Here is a 25300-nt window from a genome sequence, read left to right on the forward strand (position 1 = left end):
CTGTAACCTTGCCCAGAACTTGAACTCATCCTCCCTAAGCCCATAGCGCGATGGACAAAGCAAGTCTCTTCAAATTCTTCCCCTGCACCATCCGACCGCTCGGGAACTCTGCAACAGTTCAAACCACTGGAATTTTCCTTTGTTCTAAATTCTAAATCCTAAAGACTATATTCTAAAAACTGGGGGCAGCCCGCAGGGTCATTTCCAGTCACATCCTGCTGGACATTGGGATGTGGCCCCATCTTGCAGAAGCAGAACTCAGTGGTTAATCTCCAAAAATCATGATCCAAAGCACAAAAAAATTGCCTTATCAGCGTTTAAAAATTCAAACAGCAATTTTTACCTGAGTTGTATATTTTTAATTTCTTATTTCACCCTTCAAGTCTAGTCCTGCAGGAATTTTTATGTAAGGCCTGGGTGCTCACTATGGACTTCTGGCCTTAGTGGCCCTGAATGCATGAATTTTCTTCAACTCCATGAGACTGCCTGCAGTTCCCATCAGCTTCTCAGTCTTTGAACCTGGTTTATGAATTGCCCAATGTCTTGTTGGGAAGGTGGTTTTGGGTTTACTTCATGATTTCCTTTTTCTGGAATCATGACGTTTCAAGTCCTAGCTCTCTGATAGACACCTGATACCTTCAACAGATGCTTTCCATGTCTTATTCACCTTTCCTGCTGGATCTCAATAATAGCAATCATCTTATACAAGTTTTTCTGCCGTAACCAGAAGTCCTGTTCACTTTTAATCACAGCCTCCAAATTTGATAAATCTAGCACTTACTGAGCTCTTCAAAGATACCAGGCAGTTATTTAGTGCTTAAAATTTCTCTCATATAATTCTCATAGAAACCAAAGGTAAATTTTATAACTTACAGAGCAGAAACCTGAAATACCGAGAGGTTAAGTAACTTTCTCAAAATTACAAAACAAAGATGTGTTTGAGGGAATAAGACTCCAGAGCTTATAGGACTAACCAGCTTACCATACACACTGCCTCCCTGCAAACTTCCTTGTACAGAAATAACTAGACTGCTTCATTCATTGACAGTTTTTCCTGGTTAGTGATTAATATACTGTAACTCAGCCACTGAGAACATGGGGTCAGAATAGTTTGCCTTCAACAGCATTTATCTTATTTTATTAAATTTATAAAGGAAAAAAAAGTTGTACATAGATTAAAAAAATAAAAACATGTATTCTTTCTTAAATAAATGAAATTTGGAAAACTGAATTCCCATTTCCTATTTTGTTATTAATTATTTATCTCTCTGAGACCCAGATTCTTTGAATTGTCATTGAATAGTGATGATTGTTTGATTATAATAGATGTAGACTTGAAAATTTTCTTCCACTCATAATTTAATAAGGACACTGCATATTCATATTGTTTACAAAAACATTAAAGATTTGAAATCAGTCTTTTTAACAGTTCTTGATGCTATCTATCCTATTATATTTTTTAATTCAAACTAGGGAAGGATGTGATTCTTTTTGTGTCTTTTGCAAATTGGGTAATTTTTTTTTTATCACCTCTTAGTGGTCATCAGTTTTTGACAATTCAATTTAAAAAGAAAGTATTATGTAATCTTTCTACCTGGTGAAGTGGGAAATCAGATAATATAGTCCCCAACTGAGGGTCTAATTCTATGTGTCTTCTTGGTTGAACAGCTTATTGTCTCCTTCAGCAACAAATTTTAGAGGTTGGTTTAGTGGAACTTTATAGTTTATTAGGTAAAATCACTTTTTAATGTATTATACCACTTATGTATTTAAACCTAATGTTCCTTGGTGTAACATTTACTGTTTCTATGGAAGACTGCGTAGTTAATAGATGAACAATGCCAAAGGTTGTAGGTTTAAATGGCATCCTTAATGCTTTTTTAAGACTATTTCTCTTTTTTAAACTGTAATAACCCTTCACTCATGGTAAACATCCTGAAAGTGTTAAAAGATGAACACTTGCTAGCTTGTACAATTTATGGGGAAGTGTAATTCAAGAGAGTAAGAGAAAGCCAAAAAGATCTGAACAGTGGAATAATCACCATTAATAAGTAATTTAACTTTTATATTTATTACTGCACATCTGAGGATGTTTGCATGTGGTAATATAATAAGACATGTATCCAAGAAACTTTATAATTATGTGAGTAGATTTATATTTACATGTATATTTTATTTAAAGAACATTTATTTTAATTTTTTTAATGAATGTATGATACCAGATTGAAAAAAAAAAAACACCAGATGGCATAAAATGCTGATTATTAACTCTCAAGAAGGGATTTTTAAGGAAAATGTAGACACAGATGATTTTATAATATAGCACTTCCCTGTATTTTAAATATAAAGTATAAAATTTTATCCACATGTCTTTATACAGCATCTAATTCATTCAGATATGTTTTTATTTTAGTTATTTCATGCATACTAATAAGCTCCAGATGTTTTCATTTCTTTTTACTTTCCATCTTGTAAGAAAATGATAAATTTAGCCTTTTTATCTTTATAACATTTTAATGACAAATCCTGTGGGTAAAAAATAAATTACTAGATAGAATAATTAGATAAAGGAATCAATAGCCTAGAAAAAAATAATTCTAGAAATAGAATACTTGTTGTAAGGCTGTCCCTGCCACTAGCAGGTACATTGCCCTTGAGAAATGCAGTGGGGCTTTCTGGGTGCACTTTCTCCTCCTGGCCTCCGTTTCACCCTGAGGTGTAACCGAGAGGTCTGCTTAGGGGGTGCTCTCACTCAGATCAGGCCATGTGCCTCCTGTTCTGATGTTTCCTGGCCAAAGAGCAGCTTCATTCCTGAAGTAGAGACCTCAACATTCCTACCTCCCCAAGTCCAGGTGCAGAGATTCCTAATCCCCTTGGTGTTTTATTCCCCAGCCATGTTCAGACAAGCTCCCTTTTGTAGCCTTCATTCCAGATAAAGTTCCCACCGTAGTTCTGACTCTTTTGAGCGAAGTTGCACAGGCTTCCTAAGGCGCGGGCACCTGCCTCATTGTCATCTGTATGTGAAGCTGCAACTCAAGTTTGCCAATTCCATGGTAGGCAACTTTTAAATCAGAGGTCAAACTGCTCAGTGTGTGTGTGTGTGTGTGTGTGTGTGTGTGTGTGTGTGTGTGTGTGGTGTGAAATGGATATGTTGCCAACATTTAAATGTTTGAAGGTTGCAAATAAAAATATAGATTTGCATTTTCTCCTGAGAAATCAGAAGCCTTGATCACTTGTTACTCCCAATTTCTCCCTCACCAACTTCTTTCTTACTCCAGTCTAGCACTAGTTTCTGTAGAGATTAAGTTTGAAACTCCTCTCTCAATATAAAGAGTGTCCTTACTTATCAGATTTATGCTGTTATTTCTCTACTTCCAGGTTTTCTGCAGGGCCTGGTTGTGGAGATGGGGCAGGAGGGATGCTAACAATGTATCTTCAGCCTAGGGCTTTCTTTTGCTTTCATGCCATCAAGTGCATTATTCGATACCTGGCCAATGAGAGGTCAGTAACTGTAAACTAAAGGGGAATTAAAATAATTTTGTGAAATATTGGCGATGTACAGTGAAACAAATATTGTCAAATTTGTATATTGTCAAATTTAGCTGAAAGTTTTTCTAGTCATTGTAGTTTTTAGACAAATAAGAACTAACCATCTGTACCTTATGTGTTGTTTTTGATGATAATAAAACAGAGTGTGGCTTTGTAAAATTGGATACCCTACTTAGTAATGGTGAAACCAGAGCAGATATTTAAGGAAGATGAGGTAGAAAGTTAAGGGTTGGATGCAGGTGAGAATGAGTAAAATAGTAAGCTTTGGTTTAAAACACGTATATATATATAGAGAGAGAGTGAGACACCATATTGCTGATTAGTGAGTGAAGAAAAAGAGTGAACAAAAATGAGCTTAGAGTAATTCTTTTCTGGTTGCGTTCCAATAGGCACATGATTCATACTTTGGCTCACATACTATACAATCAAGCCCTTGCTGAGATGCTGTGCTGCTGACCAGATAGCTAGCTGGGTCCATAATGGGAACAAATGAATGTTTTGGCGAGGTTTGCAGGACAGAACAGACAGGAAAATAAAATCCCATTACCTCTAATCCAAGCAGCATGCTGTTGCCTCCCTGTTTAGAGACTTTGAGATGTAAAAGTTCACATTTTAGGTATTGTGTTGGGCCCTTGTGTCCCAGCGAGGGGTGCCACCCTGCAGAGAAGGGAGCAGTTCCTGACTTTGAACTTTCCCCTCAAGGCCAGTGTGCTCTGCCCTGCGTGGCTCACTCCCAATAGCCTCCCGGCCTGAATGTTGTCTAGAGGCTGCAGCTCTTTCCTGCATGTGTCTTACTGTGCTGCCCTATGCCATTTATGGGGAAACATATGCTAATTTAAATAATAAACATAGCTATCTCTTATTAAATAGGATAAAAATTAAAATACTTGAAACGAATCTATAAATGATAGTAAAAGCCAAAATGCAGCTATATTTTAACTGGCACTAAGGCTTCTTTTCTATCTGTAATGTGGGGGAATGTAATTGTAAAACATCCTCAGAAATTTATGGTTCAGTACAAATCATACGGAGGTTAAGTAAAAATTTAGTTTTGCTTTAGTCATAAAAGGCAACGATTACAAGTAAATGAAAATAATGAAGATATATTTATTATTCCTTTTTAAAGCTGAAATAGTTAAGAGTGTATAATTTCATATGTTTCCTAACATCCCTAGGAACCAACTTGAGACATTTTCCAGATAAATATGAATTTGCAGAAAGGATAACAAATAGCTTCTCATAAGCAAAGTTTTTAGAATTTTTGAACTTGGACATCATCCTTGGCCATGGCTTCTCTGGCTGTGGATTTCAAATCCTTGCAAATGCAGAGTTCTCCAAAGAATGGGTGATTGTGACACTATGACAAACATGTTCTACTGCTAATTTTGTTCAATATCCGATCATTTATTTACTCATATGCATGTAGTTGTTTTGCTGATATTAATTAAAAAGCAACACATTTTAAATGCAGTTCACAGTACTCCTGGTTCATCTTAAAGGTCTCTAGTCATTGACGTGGAAACCTGTGAATGGTCTGCCCGGCCCCAAGTGCTGACACAGTTCCGTTCCTCGGCTGCAGTGAGTGAGTGAGTGGGTGATCCTTTCTCAGAACAACTCCATGCCTTTGGTAGTTGGAAGTAAAAAGAATACAGTCCAACAAGGCAGAGTGGAAACAATAATGCCAATATCAGGTGTAGACAGGAAGGCATGTTTCTGAAATAAATCTATGAGAAAGCCTGGAGTTGTTTATCTCTTACTCATTAATCTTTTACAACATTAGTCATTTAATTAAATTGGTGAAAGTGGCTTTTACAAAACCTGATATGTAATTATTTTGTAAAAGATCTAGGTAGCTTCTAGGAAGATGTGGGGAATCAAAAGCTTCTTATTCATTTTAATATTTAATCGGGATAAAATACCACAGTTTTAGACAGCCTAGGCTCTTATTCATGAGCTCTATTAAATCTTAAGGAGAAGCATTTGAAGCCATTGATCTTGCCATAAAGCTATCATTGTTTTCCAACCCTTCTGCTAGTCTCCATACCGGAACATGGCAGTGCTCCTCAGAGCTGCCCAGGTCCTCCTCTGCACACCCAGAGCACGCCACTCATGGCCTGCAACGGAACAGACGGAGTGCCCCCGTGGCCGCCCTGGGGGAAAGCATGGCTTCATTTTTCCTGCTAGTAAGACCAAAGTCTTGATGGCATGGTTGGCCTGCCTCTTTGTCTCACTCTCCTTACTGAATGTGCAGCATGTCTTGATAGCATTCCTTCCTGGTTCATCCAGAATTCATCTTCCTGTTCTATTTTCTCCTCCTACACTTGCCACTGTAGTGTAGTCCCAGCAATTCATTTCTAACCTGGACACACGAGATGATGTCCTTTCTCTCTCACCCCTTGGCCCTGTAGTCTTGATCACACAACAGTCTGTGGGATCTTTTTCACATGTGAGGGCACATCTTTCCTCTGTTCAAAACCCTCTACAGTCTCCCCCACATGACTTGGGATAAAATGTGAAGTCATTGCCTTAGCTTTTGGGGATGACATGCTCCCTGTGACCTGCCACCACCAGCTCCCATCTCCTTTGACAATTTTGTTTACTCCTGCTCCAGGGATAGCTTTTTAATTCTAAAGACACCAAAAGCAATTCAGTCAATGTTGCATAACAAATCACCCCAAAATGTAGTGGTCTCAAACAACTGCATCTCTTATTTCTCACAAGATGCCTGTGGACCAACCCAATGGTTCCACTCATCCGGGTGGTACTCTTCTGATCCCACGCAGGAGCCAGGTGGAGTGGGTGAGGGTCAGCGGGTGCATGAAGATCTCTGTTGGAAGGAGAGTAACTCTCCGTATCTCTCTCATATCTGCAGCAGACCAGCAGGGTACATTCTGGCTGTGGCCGGGGACCCTTAAAGGAGGTGGAAACGTGCAAGCACTCTTTGGAGCTCCCTTTTCCTTTATTTTGCTGTTATATTCTTTTGCTATATTACTGAGCCACGAGTTAAAGTGGAAGAAGATGGCCAAATGAAAAAGTAAAAAGTGAGGACAAAGGAGGACATTGATTGGAGGCCATGATTACAGTTGATCCACCACAGATAAAAAGTACCAGAGGAGCCCTAAGTGGTTTGGCTCGGAAGATAGAGCATCAGCCTGGGGACTGACGGGTCCCAAGTTTGATTCCGGTCAAGAGCATGAAACTTGGTTGCAGGCATATCCCCAGTAGGAGGTGTGCAGGAGGCAGCTGATCGATGTTTTTCTCTCATTGATGTTTCTAACTATCTATCCCTCTCCCTTACTCTCTGTAAAAAATCAATACTTAAAAAAAAAAATAGCAGCAGAGGAGAGTGTTTGACTTCAAGACTAAGTATAAAGGAAGACAGTGCAAGGAAGGAAATTGGTGAAGAAAACAAATGACATGAAGGATGGTAGGGAAGATAAAAAGGGTGATAGAAAAGGTGGAATTGAAAATCTGAACAGAAGAGAAAGAGATACTATGCTAGGAAGTATGCAGCAAACAAGCCATGTGAGCTAGAAAACAGACCTTGGTGAAAAATATAAAATTCATAATAACAGTAAGATTTTTCAGTTGCTAGAAATAAAAACTCAAAGTCTGCTTTGGGTTTGGAGGGGGAAAAGACTTGATTTGGGATGGTGAACACGTAATACAATATACACATGATGTATTATAGAATTTTACACCTGAAGCTATATAATTTTATTAACCAATGTCACCCCAATAATTCAATAAAAATAAATAATAAAAAGAAAATGATTTGGAATTAAAATGGAGGTAAAAAAAGACACTAATTATCACAGAACTATCTGAGGAAATACTTCACACCTAGCAGAGGAAAACTGAACTCCTAGATGTTGTGGAATGAAGGCAAGTGGCAAATGCCAGTAGCAAAGCTTTAATACTTATTCTAGGCAGGCATCTGCTAATAATGCCACTTAAAAATTATGACTTTGTCCTACTCGGATATACAAATTTGGATATTTTTTCCTATGAATTTGGATTTTTTCCTATGCTTTATCCATCCTCTGGTCTTTCATCTTTAACTGTAATCTGTCTTAAATGTAAATTACATTTATAGTAGTACTCCTCCACATGGAGTATAAGACTGAGTAAACCGAGTATAATGCCCATTAAGAAAAAGGATTCATATATTGATACTGAATATAGCTTGGTAAATAACTAAATAAGTGTATCAGAGTTTAATCTAGTAAATACACTCTTAGAAACAGAAATTGTGATTTGTTTTGTTTTTGTTGTCCAAATATCAGAATAATTTTTAACGCTGGACATACTGATATAAAATTGGTACATAACGTTGTTTTAGAAAGGACTGATTTAGTACATAAATGGAAAATATCATCTTTCATTTGTGTGTTTCAAAGTAATTTCAGAAACATTAAAATTTTCTCTTCATTGGTCAATTTCAGCAAAAAGTCCCTTTTAAATATTATGATGCCATGGGCAAAAATGAGTAAAACAGAGCTCTTATTATACCTTCTCTCTGGTTTGTTTTTTCTCTTCTTATTGCTATACCATTTGTTAAGGTTTATATAACGATGTCTAATTTAATATTTTCTTTAATGAATTACTCACAGATTGCCCACAACCTATTTATTCTTCTTAAAGATTTTTGGGATACATTTATTTTTCTCTTTTTTGTTTCTAGTTCTTTTATTCATTGAATATGGTTTCATTTCTATTTTTATTTCTATAAAAATGATAATAAAGTTAGCAATCATTGTTATCTAGACTCTTCTAAGTCTAGAAAAAATAGGCTTCAATAGTCTGTCTCATGTATAATGCTGTTTTTTGTTTAGACACACTCTCGGTGTGTCCTTATTTTTTAAACTGTAAATATTAGGAATGTTTGTCATATTTAGACTTGGGTTCCAGTTGTTCTCTCTTTAGTTCTTCATCTCCATCACCTGACTTTATCCATTAAGCAAGGTGAAATTAAAGTCTAACACATAGCAATCTGCTTTTGCTTTTTCAGATTCCTGTTTTGGTCACGCAGATAAGTTCAACCAATCACCCGGTGAAAGTGGGGCTGTCTGATGCATTTGTCGTTGTCCACAGGATCCAACAAATTCCCAGTATGTAGAAGAAGGGTAATTGCAAAGTCTGAACCTGCAGTGGGGGTAAATGTAAAGGAAATTGATTCGGGCAGATGTTAACTCTTTGAACAATAGAATAAGTGCTACTTGTTAATTATACTGTTTGGTCTATAACTTTTATTGAGGCTCTCTATATATGTATATAATTTAGGTAAAGTAAAATTAAATAGCCAAGACAAGCATGTGTATTTTGAATTCTTTGGTATGCTTAGTGTGGTTGTGCAGATATATTTCTTTTATTAATAATCAGAAAGACATTAAAGAAAGACATTGTTTGACTAAAAGGTATATGATAGGTGTACATTTACCAGCAAAAGAGAAGCTTTGTCATTTCATGTTTAACATGTTTATATAAAACTGCTTGAGAGTCTAAAGGAAGGTGAAAGAAAAAATATAAATTTAGGTAAATAAAAATTTTGATGGAATTATATCTATTAGAGGAGACACATATTTTCTCTTCTAAATTAGTTTTGCCTATCTAGTCAATTTGCATTTTGTAGAATTAAAACATATGTGCTATTTTGGGCAGTTGTTCATAATATTAGGAGTTCAAACTGTAAGTGCTATTTGTAGTAGTCTGATCCTGTAACTAGCCATCATATGAAAGCTTCTGTTTTTTAAATCTCCTCTATTTCAAGAACAGCCCTCAGGGATGCTTGGGTATGTTCATACTGAAGGTATCTGCTTGTTTGTCTGTGTCCTAGATGTGATTATATAAAACAAGAGATGATAATAAAATACATCTCAAGATTAGGTCATTTCTTTTCCTTTTATTTAAAGTTCTTTTATTTTATTTTATGACTAGAGGCCTGGCACACAAATTTGTGCATGGGTACAGACCCTAGGCCTGGCCTGCGATCAGGACCATCTTCCCAGCTACCTGCAGCCAGCCTGTCCCCTGCCACCACCCACTCCTGGTTCCCCAGTAGCCATTGGCCGATTAGAGCCTTCTGGCAAGGGGGGGGCCGGGGGAGTTTTCAGACTGAGAGGTTGGCCATTCCTGCCTGCTCACTGGGCCCACCCCCACCATGGGTTACCCTCTGTGTGTGGGGCAACTGGCAGGGCAGGGGCCTTGGCCTTGTGGAGCCTGCATTCTCCACCCCCACCCTTGGTTCCCTGTTCACCATCTGATAATGGGAACCTTCTGGCCAGGGAAAGGGACTGAGAGGCGGTCAGTGTGCCTCATAGTGACTGGTTGAGTGGTCGTTCTGGTCATTCCGCCATTAGATTCAATTTGCATATTACCCTTTTATCATAGGACTAGAGGCCTGGTGCATGAAAGTTGTGCAAGAGTAGGCCTTCCTTCCCCTGGCTGCCTGCATTGGCTTCCCTCTGGCATCCGGGACCCAGGCTTACCTCCAGCTGCCAGGAAGCAACCAGGCCCCGAGCTTCCCTCACAGCCCTTGCTTAGTCCAGAAGGTTGTCTGGAAGGATATCCAGAAGGACATCTGGTCTAATTAGCATATTATGCTTTTATTATTATAGATAGTGGTAGACTTAAATTATCACATGCATCTATGTTGTTTGGTTTTAAGAAAGCTGATTCTCTTTAATTATGCTATCTCTCACTAGTATAAAGTAAATGGAGTGGAAATTAGATTTCTCAGAGCAGTGGGTTTGTTGAAAACATCATAGGGTTTATTTTATAATTAGAGTTTAGAATGACATTCATATATGGCAGTTCTGTGTAGGAAAGAGCATGAATTGTGGCAGCTTCTCCATGTTAGCTCAGAACTTGTGGGAGGTGGTATTCAAGGGAACTGTCAAATCAAGGCAGATTTTCCAGAAACAAAACTGTACTGTGCACAAAGCAAGGATGTATCAGCACATGGAGGCAATGGAGAGACATTCTGCCTGAACTCTTAAGTCAGAAGCTGAGTCCGGGAAAGCCAACATTAAGTCCTGTTGGAGGAGGACTGTCCTCATGTCCTTTCTGTCAGAGGGTAAGAGTGACTTGAGTCCATTACTGAGCGAGTAAAAGGAAACACTAGTTTTAGTATTTTTGTGGTTTCTTTTCACCCCAGAAAGAATTTTATTTGAAACTTCTTCAAAAGCCATCTGAGGTCACCATGTTCTGATGTAATATAGTTTAGAGAAAATGACCCTCTAAAGTACAAAAAAAAATTTTACAATTTTAATATTTTAGTACTCAAGTTTGTGTGAGGACCTAGACATGATAAAATTGTACTTAAATAAGTTATTAATTTGTCCCCAAATGCAGTTTTGCATTCCTTGTTATAATAAGTTAACCATTATGCTTTTGGGTAAAAACTATCCTTCCCAAATATAAATGTTATTGAACAAATTGGCAAGACTCATGAATTTTGAGAGCATATTATGTCTCAAGTTTGGGACTCGGCATTCATCTAAAAAAGTTACTCAAGCTTTGCATTCAGAGAAAAGCTTCTCTCAGGCAAGCTGACGCTGGAGCAACATTCACATTTTTTGTTGACTTCACTGAGAAATTAACCAAAAAAAGTGATGAAAGTTCTGAGTTTCTAATCCACTTATACCTGCCATTAGATGGGACCATATTTCAGCAACAATACTGGAATAGATGTGTCCTACTTTAAAATCTTTTGGGGAATATAACACTGTTAAATCTCCTCTGAAATCTGTTCCCACATTGATAAAGTATAACAGTGTCTGTTACATGAACTTCTGTATAAGGAGAGAGATATGGTTGCATTGTAGTCTCAGTTAAAAAAACAAAACAAACAACACACACAAAAACATAGTGTACTTGTTTGCAGCAGAGATTAGTCTAACCCATGATTAGTGTAATACAAGTTTTGCAGGTATTATTTTTCCTGAGAAAATAAGATGATTCCTAGAGATCTGTTTGTTACTTATTTGTGCAATCAGAATTTACATAAGTATTTTAAGTCCTGTTCAAAGTTCTGCTCCCTTATTTAACAGCCATATTTTTAGGAGTCTTCCTCATAGGGAATTTAAATTATTCATCTCTGTTACCTCTTTTTCTTCTCCTGAGTAAACTTAGGGAAAAACTGATCATTATCCTAGGTAATAGGCAGTTTCATTTCTTCTGCATTTCATGGTGCATTTCATAGGACCTGGTTCTCATAAGATCAATTTCTGTTCTTTTACTCATTTTGGTTACATAGGATATAGAACCTAGATCCTTGGCTTAATCTAGCCACAGCAACATGGAAATACGAGTTACAATCTTGAGAACAATTTTTCCCAGTGGAACCACAGTTGCTATATCATTTTAATCAGATTTGGTAAAGGTTTGGTAAGGCATTCAAAAATCTATAAGGCAAGCTTAATTTATTTATATATGAAGATTCCCCCACCCCTTTCTCATAATATCATAAACAACAACAAAAAAAGGTGTTGTTCCATTTTTAAAAGCTTCCAAATGGTAAATGATTTCAATGTAACTTCCAAGTATAATGAATTAAGGTAGCCTTTATCTTTCCAAAAAGGTCAGGTGATCTGATAGTTTAAAATATCAAAGGGATTCAGGCATTGTTAGTAAATGAGTAAGGAGTTCTGAGGTTACAATGGAAATTCCTTGGCTTCTTCAAAAAAATGAAAGAAAAAAAAAAGTCTATGGTGAAATTAACCCTTATATTTAAAAAAAAATAAATTTAATTAAAAATCCAGAAAGCATAAGGAACGTTGTAAGTGTGATTACTGGTCATGAGACCTCAGGCATTTTATTTAATTTCTTTTAATACAAAATAAAATGTGTCTATAGCATGTAGTACCTGGCACAGTGTAAGCAGTACACATATTTGCACTAATCCCTAGTCATCATCAATTCTCATTATTAAATTAAAAAGACAGTGATGCTAGGATGACCACACCTTGGCCAAGGGCTCCCTGAGTGTGTCCACAGGGGATTTCCACTAAAAAACACCTTGACTTCCTTTCAATGAAACTCATTCTTTCTGACTATGACATATTTTATTTACTTGCTTTCTTGTTGTCTGTGTGTACCCATCTCTGCATTACCTTTTGTTTTACATAAACTGTTTTATAGAAAATTAGAGATTGAAACAACCACAGAGATCAGTGGATTCATTCTCCACAGGTACAGGGATGAAAAAAAGGTCTGCATGCAATGGCTTTGGTTACTTATTACAAAAATATGAGTATAAAAACATTTATGATTTTAAGCATAGTGCGTATTAATTCAGAGGAATTTGTAAAGTAACACAAAACACAAAGAAGAAAATTTAAATTGCTTATAAATCTATTACTGCGAAAGGATAGCAATCAATGTTTAAATCTGTCTGCTTCTAATATTTTGTTTACAGTATACACACACACACACACACACACACATGCACACTAATAAAAGTGGCATTATGCTATAAATACCTGTGTTTCCCATAATTTATACAACACATTTTTTTGTTTCTACATTGCTAAGTTCCTCTCTAAAATGTGGTCATTAGTAGCTGCAACAAATTTCTTTATTTCATAATTTATGTGACCTGTCTCAATACTGGCTTGCCATGTAGGTTGATTTTTGTGTTAATTATTAATAAAACAGTACTAGACATCCATGTTTTTAATTTTTACACATATGTGATTCTTTTTAAAAAATATATTTTATTAATTTTTTACAGAGAGGAAGGTGGAGAGATAGAGAGCTAGAAACATCGATGAGAGAGAAACATTGACCAACTGCCTCCTGCACACCCCCTACTGGGGATGTGCCCGCAACCAATGCACATGCCCTTGACCGAAATCGAACCCAAGACCCCTCAGTCCACAGACCGACGCTTCACCACTGAGCAAAACCAGTTTTGGCACATATGTGATTCTTAAAAAAAGAATATGTAAATCCACCAATAAACTATTAGAAACAATAAACAAATACAATAAAGCTGCAGGATACAAAATGAAACTTCACAAAAGAAATGAAAAACACATTTCCTTTTGCAATTGCAACAAAAAGAATAAATAAAATACCTAGGAATAAACTTAACAAAGAATGTAATAGACCTGACAACTATAAAGCATTATGAACAAATAGAAAATAAACAGCAAAGTATATTTCTTTATGGGTTGGAAAAATAAACGTGGTTAAAATGGCCATATTACCCAAAGAAAAATATATAGATTTAATTCAATGCTATTAGAATCCCAATGTAATTTTTTAAAGAAATAGAGAAAAAAATTAGATTGTGCAAAACCACAAAATACCCCAAGTAGTCTAAGCAATCCTGAGAAAAAAAAATGAAACCAGAGTTATCATACTACTTGACTTCAGATTATATTACCGAGCTATAATGATCCGAACAGCATGGCAATGTCCCTGCCATCATGGCTCAGTGGTTGAATGTTAATCTATGAACCAGGAGGTCATGCTTCGATTCCCTGACAGGGTAATGACCTGGTTGCAGATGCAATCCCCAGTGTGGGGCATGCTGGAGGTATCTGATCAATGATTCTCATCAATGATGTTTCTAACTCTCTCTCTCCTTTCCTCTGAAATCAATAAAAACATATATTAAAAAAACCCACAAAAAAATAGCATGGCTTTGGCAGAAAAAAAAAGACACACAGATCAATGTAAAAGAATTGAGAGCTCAAGATGGACCTTGAGAATATTATGCTAACTGAAATAAGCTAGTCAGAAAAAGCTGAAAACCATATGATTTCACTCATATGTAGGATATAAAACTGAAGCTCATGGACACGGACAACAGTGTTGTGGTTATCAGAAGGAAGGGGGTAGATGGGTTAGTAGGGGGTTGAGAGGGCCTAATATATGGTGACAATAGATGATTTGACTTTGGGTGGTGGACTTGCAGTGCAATCAATATACAGATTTTGTATCATAGAAGCTTATATGATCTTATTGAGGCTTCTATGGTCTTATTAAACAATGTCACTGCAACAGATTTGACTTAAAGAAGAGTATAAAGTCATTAAATGCCAATGGCTTTTTATGTACTTTGACACATTGCTTTCTATAAAGGCTGCATTCATGTACTCCCTGACCAGCATTCTATAACAGCCCATTTCCTCAAATGCTATCAGATGGTATTATAGATTTTAAACTTTTCAAATTTGCTAAGCCAATGTTATTTCTCTAACATTCCTTTGATTACCAGAAAGTTTTGACATTGGCATCTATTCATAGGCCATGTGTAGTTTCCATCATTTTTGTTAAACAGCCCCATTAAGTAATTCTTTCTCAGCCTTGGCTTATGTCCCTTCAGATTCTTTTACACAGTGTGCAGAGGTCTTCTTGGATTAATACACAATTCTCGCTAGTATTATTCATACTTGTTTGTTTCTCTCTCCTCTGATGTAATGTTTTGAATTTTGATCGTAATCTCTCAGGAACTGACCTCCCCATCAGGCCTCACCTTTTTTCCACCCTCTGAGCTAAACAAGCCTAACATTTTCAGCAAGAAACCAAGAAAATCCACTGTGCCTTTGCAGTTGTTTTATTTGAAAACCTAAGGCTATATCATTTATTTATTCATTTATTCATTATTGTAAATTTTATTAGGGTGACATTAGTCTACATGAACATATAGGTTATCTGTGTGGATTACTTATTTACAAAATCTGTATATAGAACCATGTGCCCACCACCCAAAGTCAAATATCCTATCACCTAATATTAGAACCCTTTTCTTCCCCATCCTCCCCTCCCTTTGGTACCCACCACACTGCTGCTTGTGTACATAAGTTTCAGTTCTATATTCCACATATGAGTTCAATCATAGTTCTTAGCTTTCTTTGTTTGACTTACTGTATTTCACTTTGCATAATGTTTTAAGGTCCATCCATGTTGTTGTAAATGATGCTATTTAATCATTTCTTATGGCCGTGTAGTACTCCATGGTGGCCAAGAGTTGGAATCGGCAAAATTGCTCTACGATAGAGGACTGATTAAAGATATGTATAAAGTAATGTAAAATTTACTTTAGCACATGCCTGATTCTTATACCAGAAACTAACCTGGAAAGTAACTGACCTAACTTGAAATGGTTCTACTACCAGTTATACCATTTCTGAAAACCTTATACTACTCCACTTTATTCTTCTCACCAGCAGTATGTTATCTGGATCTTTTTAAAACATCAATACCTTTCTCATCAGCATCAGATATTTTTAAATGTTTGACTTTGTTCATACTACAATGTGACTTTGCTTTGTTGCTTATTATTATTCACAGTTCAGTAAAAAACATTGGCATTTTTTAAAATGAAACTGACAACTAATTTGGAAAGCAAATATATATTTTTAAAGGTTTTAGAGGTTCAGTGCACTCTTTGAATGATAACATATATAGTTCCCCATATATGGACACTATATAAGATTACAAACCAGGCAGCAGTTTTCCAAAGAACTTGACCAAAATTATATTTACAGACCGGAAAAAAAAATCAACAAACGAAAACATAGATTTGCTTTTTACCATGCAAAATGTCTTAAGCTTTAATTATCAAAAATTAAAATAAAAAAATAATAACAATAATAGCACAGACTAGTACTTTGTTCAATAGACATTTCAGTACTGATGAAATCATCTAAATCTGAACTGTCCAGTGTGGTCTCACTATGTAGCTACTGTGTACTTGAAATGTGGCTAGTGAGACAGGGGAATATATAACTATTTATTGGATTTAATAAATTTAAAGATATATATGTAACTAGTATTTTTTTTGGACCATAGACATATTTAAATTAAATATTCAATTTCAAGTATAATATTTACATAAGTATACTTTTAACATCTTTGCCTTTTAAAAGGCCTTTGAATTTTAAATATGATTAAATAATACCACTTTTAATACTAGTATAAGCATTCTATTATAACAGATTTTCTCCATAGAAAATCATTTGTAGTTTTGATTTGGTGGTAGAACACATGCATTGTAATTACTTAGCATTAATAAAATTTTTGAAAAGTTGACAAACTATGGAAGAAATAAATAATCTTGAAAAAACCTGAACATTTTTTCTTTCATAATATTTTATTTAGCCCAATAAAAACCCTTTCAGAAGAATTGAGCTCAACTTTGCAAAACTACACTCTGTGGTAGGCTATGAAAGGCATAGGAAAGTCACCATGACAATTATCAAAAATAATTTAAACTGAATTTTTCTCTTAAATTGATATTTGCCATTTTTGTTGTTGTTTTTTAATATATTTTTATTGATTTTTTTATAGAGAGGAAGAGAGAGATATAGAGAGTTAGAAACATCGATGAGAGAGAATTATCTATCAGCTGCCTCTTGCACACCCCCTACTGGGGATGTGCCCACAACCAAGGTACATGCCCCTGACCAGAATCGAACCTAACCTGGGACCCTTACAGAGCCAAACCTGTTTCGGCCCATTTTTGTTTTAAATTATGACCTTGGAGATTTCTACTTTTGTCTTTTTATATGCCTTCAAATTTATTTCTTAATTTTTTTTCCTTTTACATGATTATTTCTATTTTAACTTACACTTCCCTACAACACAGAATATTTCTATTTTTAACTAATAGGTTGCTTACATTTATAAGCATGTCCACATGCTAATTTTTCCAATTGCATTTTGCTATAGGAAATTTAGTTTCTTAAAAATATAGGTTCATTTTCTTATCTACGTGCCAAGCTTCTGGGTGATTTAAACACTAAAAGGTTTTCAAAACCTTGATTTTAAAATAAATTGTACTGCACTTCATCCAACTTTATTTAATAAAGTCTCAATTTTTGTTTCTCTTGGAGCAAGAGTCCCTGAGCCAATGGGAGCCAGGGCTTCAGGCAGGCCTGCAGCCCACAGCCCACCAACCCACTGCTCAACACATTGACTGCTTACTTTCCTGATCCTTGGGCAAAGTGATTTCTGCAGGAGTTCAAGACATGCATCTTGTTTAAGCCGTTAGTAAATATATGTGGAAGGAGAACAAGAGCAAAGATTGTTTTTAAAGTTTCTGGTTTTCTGTACGCATGCTCAAGTAACTCATAAAATCTGGCCACTAGGCTTTAGCAGTGCCCTGAAACTCTGAAAGCAGTGAGGAAATGATGAGAGGAAGGAACATCTAAGAGCATGAGATGGGCACTTCATAGTCACCTACATTTTATGTTGCCTTATCCAATGCTGAATTATATTGCCACCTAATAGAATTAGAACTATAGAGGAAATAAAAGTTTTTAAAAGTTTGGGGCAAAAGCATCTTCTACTTGTAGGTGCTTTAACACCCACAACTAGCTAATTTTGTTAATGCACTGCATTTTTGTGTGGAAAGCTTATAATTGCTGTAACAGTGTACCCCTTTTCTCAAGAGTCTGTGTTGTGGTTTTCCCCCCTGAGTCTTTATGCTGGGGATAAAATTGTAATTGTGGGATATATGCTATTTACATTGAAGTGTTCAGTAATTATATTGTGTGGAAGACTCAGTTGGAACTAGAATGGAAAATAAGAAATAATCTTCAGGGCCAGTCATTAAGCATTGGCAACACGTAAACAAGGAAATGTTAGCAGATGATTTACATGATAATACAAAGTGTTATAATATTTATATAAATGTAAGAATCAGCCAGTTCAGGAAATTACTCAGACATTTTCTATGTGAATGTTAGCTTTCAAGGCAGGTTAGTAAACTGATCATAGCTAACCATGTCACAGTGCACTCATTAAATGTGTTTATTTTGACTAGAGTGACTATTGATTGGAAAGGTTTCCTAGTGTTTCCATATGATCACTCTGTTTCTCCGGCAGATATTGCTCAGAATTTCTAAGAATGTCATTTAACAGTTACACTCTGAATCACATTCCCTGAAGATTTTTATTTCTGAACTTGAACTTTATTCTCTGTTAGTCTGCTCAGAGATCTATTTTTCTTTTTTTTCAATTTTAAAAGCTCTTAATGGGCATTACAGTGAATCTTGATTTTGTAAAGTTGTATGGAAGAGTAGAAGCTGTGACTGAATGTTTGGTGCATTATTTTGTCTGACTTTCTAAACAAAACACATGGGCTAAATACATTCATTCCTGGAATCAAATGAAAGCTTCTAGCATTGGCAGGAGCTACGAGTAAATAGATTCCTAATTACTTGTCATTGACAGTGGTATCTCTGAAATGCAACAGAAATGACCATTTGGAAGCTGTCATTAATTGGCAGGCCATCAAATAAAAGTTATTCTCATTAATTTTGGTTTTGATAAGTTAATCACCTCCCCATAGTTGGAGGTATCTGAGCAGGGATAGAACTCTTTCCCTTTACCCATATGCATGATCAATAATTAACTCCTTGAGGTTTCCCAGTCATTACGTTAGTAGTTTGAGCTCCTCAAAGTATAATATGAACCGAAACTGGTTTGGCTCAGTGGATAGAACGTCGGCCTGCTGACTCAAGGGTCCCGGGTTTGATTCCAGTCAAGGGCATGTACCTTGGTTGCGGGCACATCCCTAATGGGAGGTATGCAGGAGGCAGCTGATCAATGTTTCTCTCATTGATGTATCTAACTCTCTATCCATCTCCCTTCCTCTCTGTAAAAAAATTAATAAAATATATATATTAAAAAAAGTATATGAAATGAAAAGACAACTAGTATTTTAAGCATCGACTAATATGACAGATACTGTGCAAACTTTAGTATGAATACTCAAAACCTCATCTCAGTGGCAAAGCCATGTCATTTGTTTATTTCTGAGGAGCAAATTGTTTAACACGATACAAGGCAAAGCAGTATATAGGACCATATCCTATTTAGACAAAGGCAGAAGCTGAGTAATGTTTTATATGCCTTAAAAGGAAAAAAAAAATCCCTACCTGGTTTAGCTCAGTGGGTAGAGTGTCGGCCTGTGGACCGAAGGGTCCCCAGTTGGATTCCCATCAAGGGCATATATCTCAGTTTTTGGGCTTCTCCCTGGAACTGGCCCTGGTCAGGATACAAGCAGGAGTCAGCCAATGTGTTTCTCTCACATCGATATTTCTCTCTCCCCGTCTCTTCCACTCTCTCTAAAAATCAATGGGAAAATATCCTTGGGTTAGGATTTTAAAAAAGAAAAAGGAAAAAGACATGACTCATGTACCATGTGAAACCTTACTAAATACCATGAAGTCAGCATGTTCTCTAAAGTTCGATATATTTTATACTTTGAAAAGCATATATATATATATATATATATATATATATATATATATATATATATATATATATATATATATATGCATATATGCATCTTTTACTTACACCAAAAAGAAATCAATTGGATTAGGGTTCTAGATGGTGTTTTCTAATCTGATAAACCTGAAGATACATTCAGTGAGTTGCTCTAGAATCACTCCTAGCCCCAAAAGAGTTCATTTGGGGATCACACCCAACCTCTTGCTCCTCTGGACAGAATTTCATAGTGAATAATCAGAAATGTGTGGAAATATATGAGTGGAGAGAAGTAGGGTGTAAGCAGATGTTTGACTTCCCTCCTGGATGTGTATGTATCCGCATTTCCTAAACACTTGTACTAAAAGCCAGCTGGCTCTCTTGAGGCACCACGCTATTTCTGCTTTATGTCCTAAAGGAGATCATTGTTGGGTGTGTAGACTTTAATCAAAATTGAACTCTCTCTAAGGTAAGATGGCAGACAATTCTTAGAAGCCCAATTTCAGGGCCTTAGTGTAGTTTCATTGAGGTTAGAGCTACAGAATTTAAACCATTATATGCAACATATAATCAGTACAGGTTGCCATACTGAAGACAGACAAAGATTATATCTGACACCATTGGGCACTTGCCATGTAAGAGGGATTGTTTTATTAGTTTATTTATTTGTTTGTTAAGCCACATCCACGGATACTTTTCCACTGACTTTTAGAGAGAGTGGAAGAGACAGAGAGTAACATCAATATGAGAGAGACACACCGATTAGTTGCTTCCCACACCCACTTGGGGATCTAGCCTGCAACCAAGGTACATGCCCTTGAACCAGGGACTCTTCAGTCCACAGGCTGACACTCTGTCCACTGAGCCAAATTGGTTAGGGCATGAAAAGGATTGTTTTAAGTTTTTCATTTATTTTCTCACTAGAGGCCCAGTGCATGAAAATTCATGCACTGGAAGGGGAGTCCCTCAGCCCAGCCTTCCCTCTATCACAGTCTGGGAGCCCTCAGGGACAGATGGAAACCCAGTGATCAGGGGAAGGTGACACCCACATTACACCTCTGCTATTGCCACTGCCTGCAGTGCAAGCCTCTGCTAGCCCTGTTACCTGACCTCGGGTGGCTCTGGGCTACTGGGCAGCTGCCATCTGAGGCTTGCCTGGGCCAGGCTGGCCCTGGGCAGCTGGAGGGGGGGCAGCTGAGGGGACTGGGCACCGCCATCTTGTGGCTGCAGGGGCACTGCCATCTTGGAGGGTATGGAAGCCAATTAGAATATTCCCTCCTTATTGGCTGTGGGTGCTGCCATCTTTGATGGTGTGGCAGCAATTAGCATAGCCCCTTCTTATTGGCTGTGGGCACAACTATCTTTATGAGGGCATGACAGTCAATTAGCATATTCTCTCATTATTGGCTGGTGCTGCCATCTTTGAGGGTATGGCAGTCAATTAGCATATTTCCTGTTTACTACATAGGATTTTAATTCTCAAAGCAACTCAATAATGTAGGTACTATTATTCTATTTTATAGATGGAGAAACTGAGGCACAAAGAGGCTTACAAAGGAGCCCAACATCACACAGATACCAAGTGAAACAGAGATTTGAAGTGAACACACTGTTTAACAGTCTCATATACTATTAACCATTGTGACATATTACTTCCCCAAGCTTGGATGTTGTGATACTTGAAAAATAACTTAAGTCATCCCAAGTAATCCCTGACAGGCCTGACAGTATTCTGGAAATGCATTTCAGTCATTACAAGTATTCCAAAAGCTAAATAAAATGCTGATGACATTGCTTTTCTGTTGAAATTTACCTGACTCGGGCAGACTTACCAGTAGAAGGCTCAGATCTTTTATTAAAAATGTATTTTAAATATATTTTATAAACAGGCTTATTACTTTATAAAATATGCTTGCTTACATTTATCTGACTTTTAATTATTAAAATTCTTGTCAAATCTCCTCAGGAACACTTCTGAATTTGCTGATCAATTATAAATTTCTGCATGCAATATAAGTATTATTAACCTTTCTTAGATGTGATACTATATATTTAATGAAGAGCAATACTGATTTCATAATGGTTTCAGTTCCATTTTTCTTTTCATTAAAGGACTTTATTCTAAATCTTTAAAGCACTACGATTCTTATTTTGGCAAAAAACAACTTCATTTAGGCTGTAAAAAAAATATTAAGTTCTATCTATTCTTAAAGGACTTACTTTATCATTAGTTTCAGTCAAATGGTGTCTGTTTTCTTACCTCCTTGACTTCATATGTTCAAATACTTTTAAAAAAATGAATCCATCAAGAAATTGTCTTAGGTAAGCTCTGGGTAACAATTAATTGGAACCCATCTATCAATGTGAGATATCTGAGACCCTAATCATCATTTTTAACTTTATTGATAAAAAAAAAAAACCTCTGGGAACATGGGGACATGATTTTTAGGTGTTTTGTTGTTGTTGTTGTTGTTGTTGTTGTTGTTGTTATTGTTGTTATTTTTTTTTAATAATCAATCTCTTCAGAGGGATTGCTATTTTAAATCTTTATTTTTAAGAATGCACAAAGTAAAGTATAATTCTACATTCACTATTAAAATACTTGTTTTATAGGTAAAGAAATGTGGAAAGTTGATTTCCCCCCATTTTTGTTTTTATAGATGTTCGAAGAAGAACAATTTATGAATACCACCGAGTAGAGTTACAAATGTCAAAAATTACCAACATTTCAGCTGTGGAGATGACCCCATTACCCAGTAAGTTAATGTCTGAACATAACTAAGTGGGAAATGATTTACAAGTTTGATGACCTGGTCTATTCACCAATAATAATAACATGGTGCTTGACACGGACAGGTATCTTGCATGAATACAGGGATGGGTGGTTCATTTTTATGTTGACTGAGGCATCATTATTGTTGATTTCTCCATCCTCCCAATTAGTCTGATGACTGCATTCTCTCCTGTTTCCTAGCGTGCCTCCAGTTCAATGGTTGTGGCCCCTGTGTATCCTCTCAGATTGGCTTCAACTGCAGTTGGTGTAGTAAACTTCAAAGGTAAACAAAAATAATACAAAAAATGAATTTTAAAAAGATTTGCTGCTTCTGCTTTTCCATTAAATTTTAACTGTGCCAGGTGTGTTGATTATCATGCGTATGTATACTTTCTAAAAATGCCATGAACACACAGCATTAAGAAAATGCTTACACATGGAAATTTTTGGTTTTTCCTTTACCTGCTTGCTCAAAATTATGAAGATCGTCATGTCAATAAGATCTGACATACATTTGTAATCTCTGTGGGGCTTAAGATAGATGATGATTGCAATTGAAAAGTCTTTAAATTGATGCTTTTGGTCCATATTCTACGGAGAGCATGATGTTAGATATCTTTACTATGACAAGGAGAATTTCTTCTCAAGCACATGACTATTTTTAGAAAAATACTGTAAATTCCTGAAAGGTTACTAGTCAAGATGAAATACATAGTGTGAGGATGAGGAAGAGAGTGACATCAGCTGGCCTTTACAGTACAATGGGTGGCTTTGGTCTGTGCTGTAACTAACCGACTTTGAAACTTAAGCTGCCTCACTTGGCAAAGATGGTTATGATTGTCATGTATGGTAAGGGCTTTTTTTTCAGTCCTTAGAGCATAGAAGATTCTGAATGATCATTTGTTAGGAATACAGAGTGAAGACCTTTACATATATTTTGGTATTTACTCAACCATTTGAGCATGAATTTTGTCCCAAGCACTGGGAAAGCATCAGTGAGTAACACAGATGTGGTCTCTGCCTCCCAGGGAGCATAAGGTCTAATCTGTCTAAAAGTAAGTCCCCCTCTCACCTCCAGAGTCTGTGATAAATCTGCTTCTCCCTCCAGGTGGAGAACCAAATCTTCAAGCTGTTAGTCAGTGCCTGTGGCCTCAGAGTTTCCTGCTGCAAGCTGTCTCTGTCTTATCATCTTGCTGCAGCATTTGCTGTAATGATAGAGGCATGTTCAGGAATATTTTACAAGTTATCAGAGTATAAAGAATAGAATGCCATTTCCTTGATAACAAGCTTTAGGAAACATGTTTAACTTGCTAACTTTGGGGCAACCACTACATTATTCTGGATAGAACCATATTACTTATTATAATTTATGTTTTGTTTTCAATTAAACATGTTCCAATAATTTCCTTTGGGCAATGATTTTCAAATAATGAGAAAGCAAGAAGGCAATTAGCATTCTTAAGAGTAGATTTTAACTAGCTGAATCTTCAGAGAGGGAAGAACTGATATAAAATCAAGGGTGCGTGCTATTTATATTCATACTAGAGGCTCGGTGCATGACATTCCTGCACTGGGGGAGGGGGCCCTCAGCCTGGCCTGCGACCTCTCCCAGTCCAGGACCCCTCAAGGGGATGTCTGCCTGCTGGCTTAGGTCTGCTCCCGCAGTCCTTAGCGCTGCGACCGCCCCTGCGCTCACCAGCTAAAGCCCGGCTTCTGGCTGAGTGATGTTCCCCCTGTGGGAGCACACTGACCACCAGGGGGGCAACTGCTCAACGTAGGAACTGCCCCCTGGTGGTCAGTGCGCATCATAGTGACGAGTTGTTTCACCCGTCGATTTGCATATTAGCCTTTTATTATATAGGATTTTGATGACATTTCACACAAATTACATGCATGTTAGAAATTATGCAAAATCTGTTTAGATAATGACCAAAGTGAATCTAAAGCAATAGTATTTTAATATGCATATTTAAGTAATGCTGAGCTCAGACATGAAAAATGTCCAAAAGAATGAAGAAGAAATCTCTGGTTTGGGGTGTATCAAATTCAAATTCCAGTTTAGTGATCAGCTCCTCTGAGAAGTCTCCCTAAGCCACAAGTTAGTGTGAAGTGGCCAGCCCCTGTGTGTCCCTGGCATCCTGGACATACTTACATCATTAGCATTTAGCTGTTCATTCATCAGTCTCCTTCATGGGCTCTGGGTTTAGTAAGCATGTTTGGCCCTTTTCCCTACAGCACCTAAGAATGTACCTGGTGCTGCAGAAAAATAGGTGAATGGGTCAATGAATGAATGAATGAATGAATGAATGGTGATTTGGTCCCAAGTGAAGAAATCCTGATTAGATTTGTCTGGGATCAAAGGGTTTCCCAGGATGAGGGGCTTGCAATGTGGAAACTAGAAAAGTCAAGGGAAAACCAGGTCAAGGTTGCCACCCGGCCAGAGCACTATTAGGATAATTCTGGACTGAAATAATGTTTTGGTAATTGAAGGTTTGGGACATTAGTCTATAAACCTACATTCTACTAACCATTTCATTGTGGTTTTAAAACATCTTATTTGTGGAAATAAATGTTTAAAGTTCCAAACAAGCAATTTTGGCAGTAAGATGACATCCACAAATTGGAAACTGCTTTGTAATATTAATATTTTCATCAAATTGAGAGATTTCCCTTCCAGTCATTGTGCTCAGGAATGTTAAAATATATTTAACGTGTACAACATTTTACAGTGGAGGAAACTGAAGATAC

General features: G+C 36.7%; 1 protein-coding gene across 1 annotated transcript in view; it reads left to right on the plus strand.

Annotated features, from left to right (window-relative positions):
* PLXDC2 (plexin domain containing 2) overlaps nucleotides 1-25300 on the plus strand; it is a 406586-nt gene that overhangs the window by 295172 nt on the left and 86114 nt on the right. Inside the window, exons 7-9 of the mRNA XM_084868544.1 lie at nucleotides 8561-8660; nucleotides 22440-22535; nucleotides 22754-22835. Of these exons, the coding sequence (XP_084724670.1) occupies nucleotides 8561-8660; nucleotides 22440-22535; nucleotides 22754-22835 (278 nt within the window). The remainder of the gene's footprint in view (nucleotides 1-8560; nucleotides 8661-22439; nucleotides 22536-22753; nucleotides 22836-25300) is intronic.

This window comes from Pipistrellus hanaki (assembly GCF_964339955.1).
Source record: "Pipistrellus hanaki genome assembly, chromosome: 1".
In the NCBI taxonomy this organism is placed as follows: domain Eukaryota; kingdom Metazoa; phylum Chordata; class Mammalia; order Chiroptera; family Vespertilionidae; genus Pipistrellus; species Pipistrellus hanaki.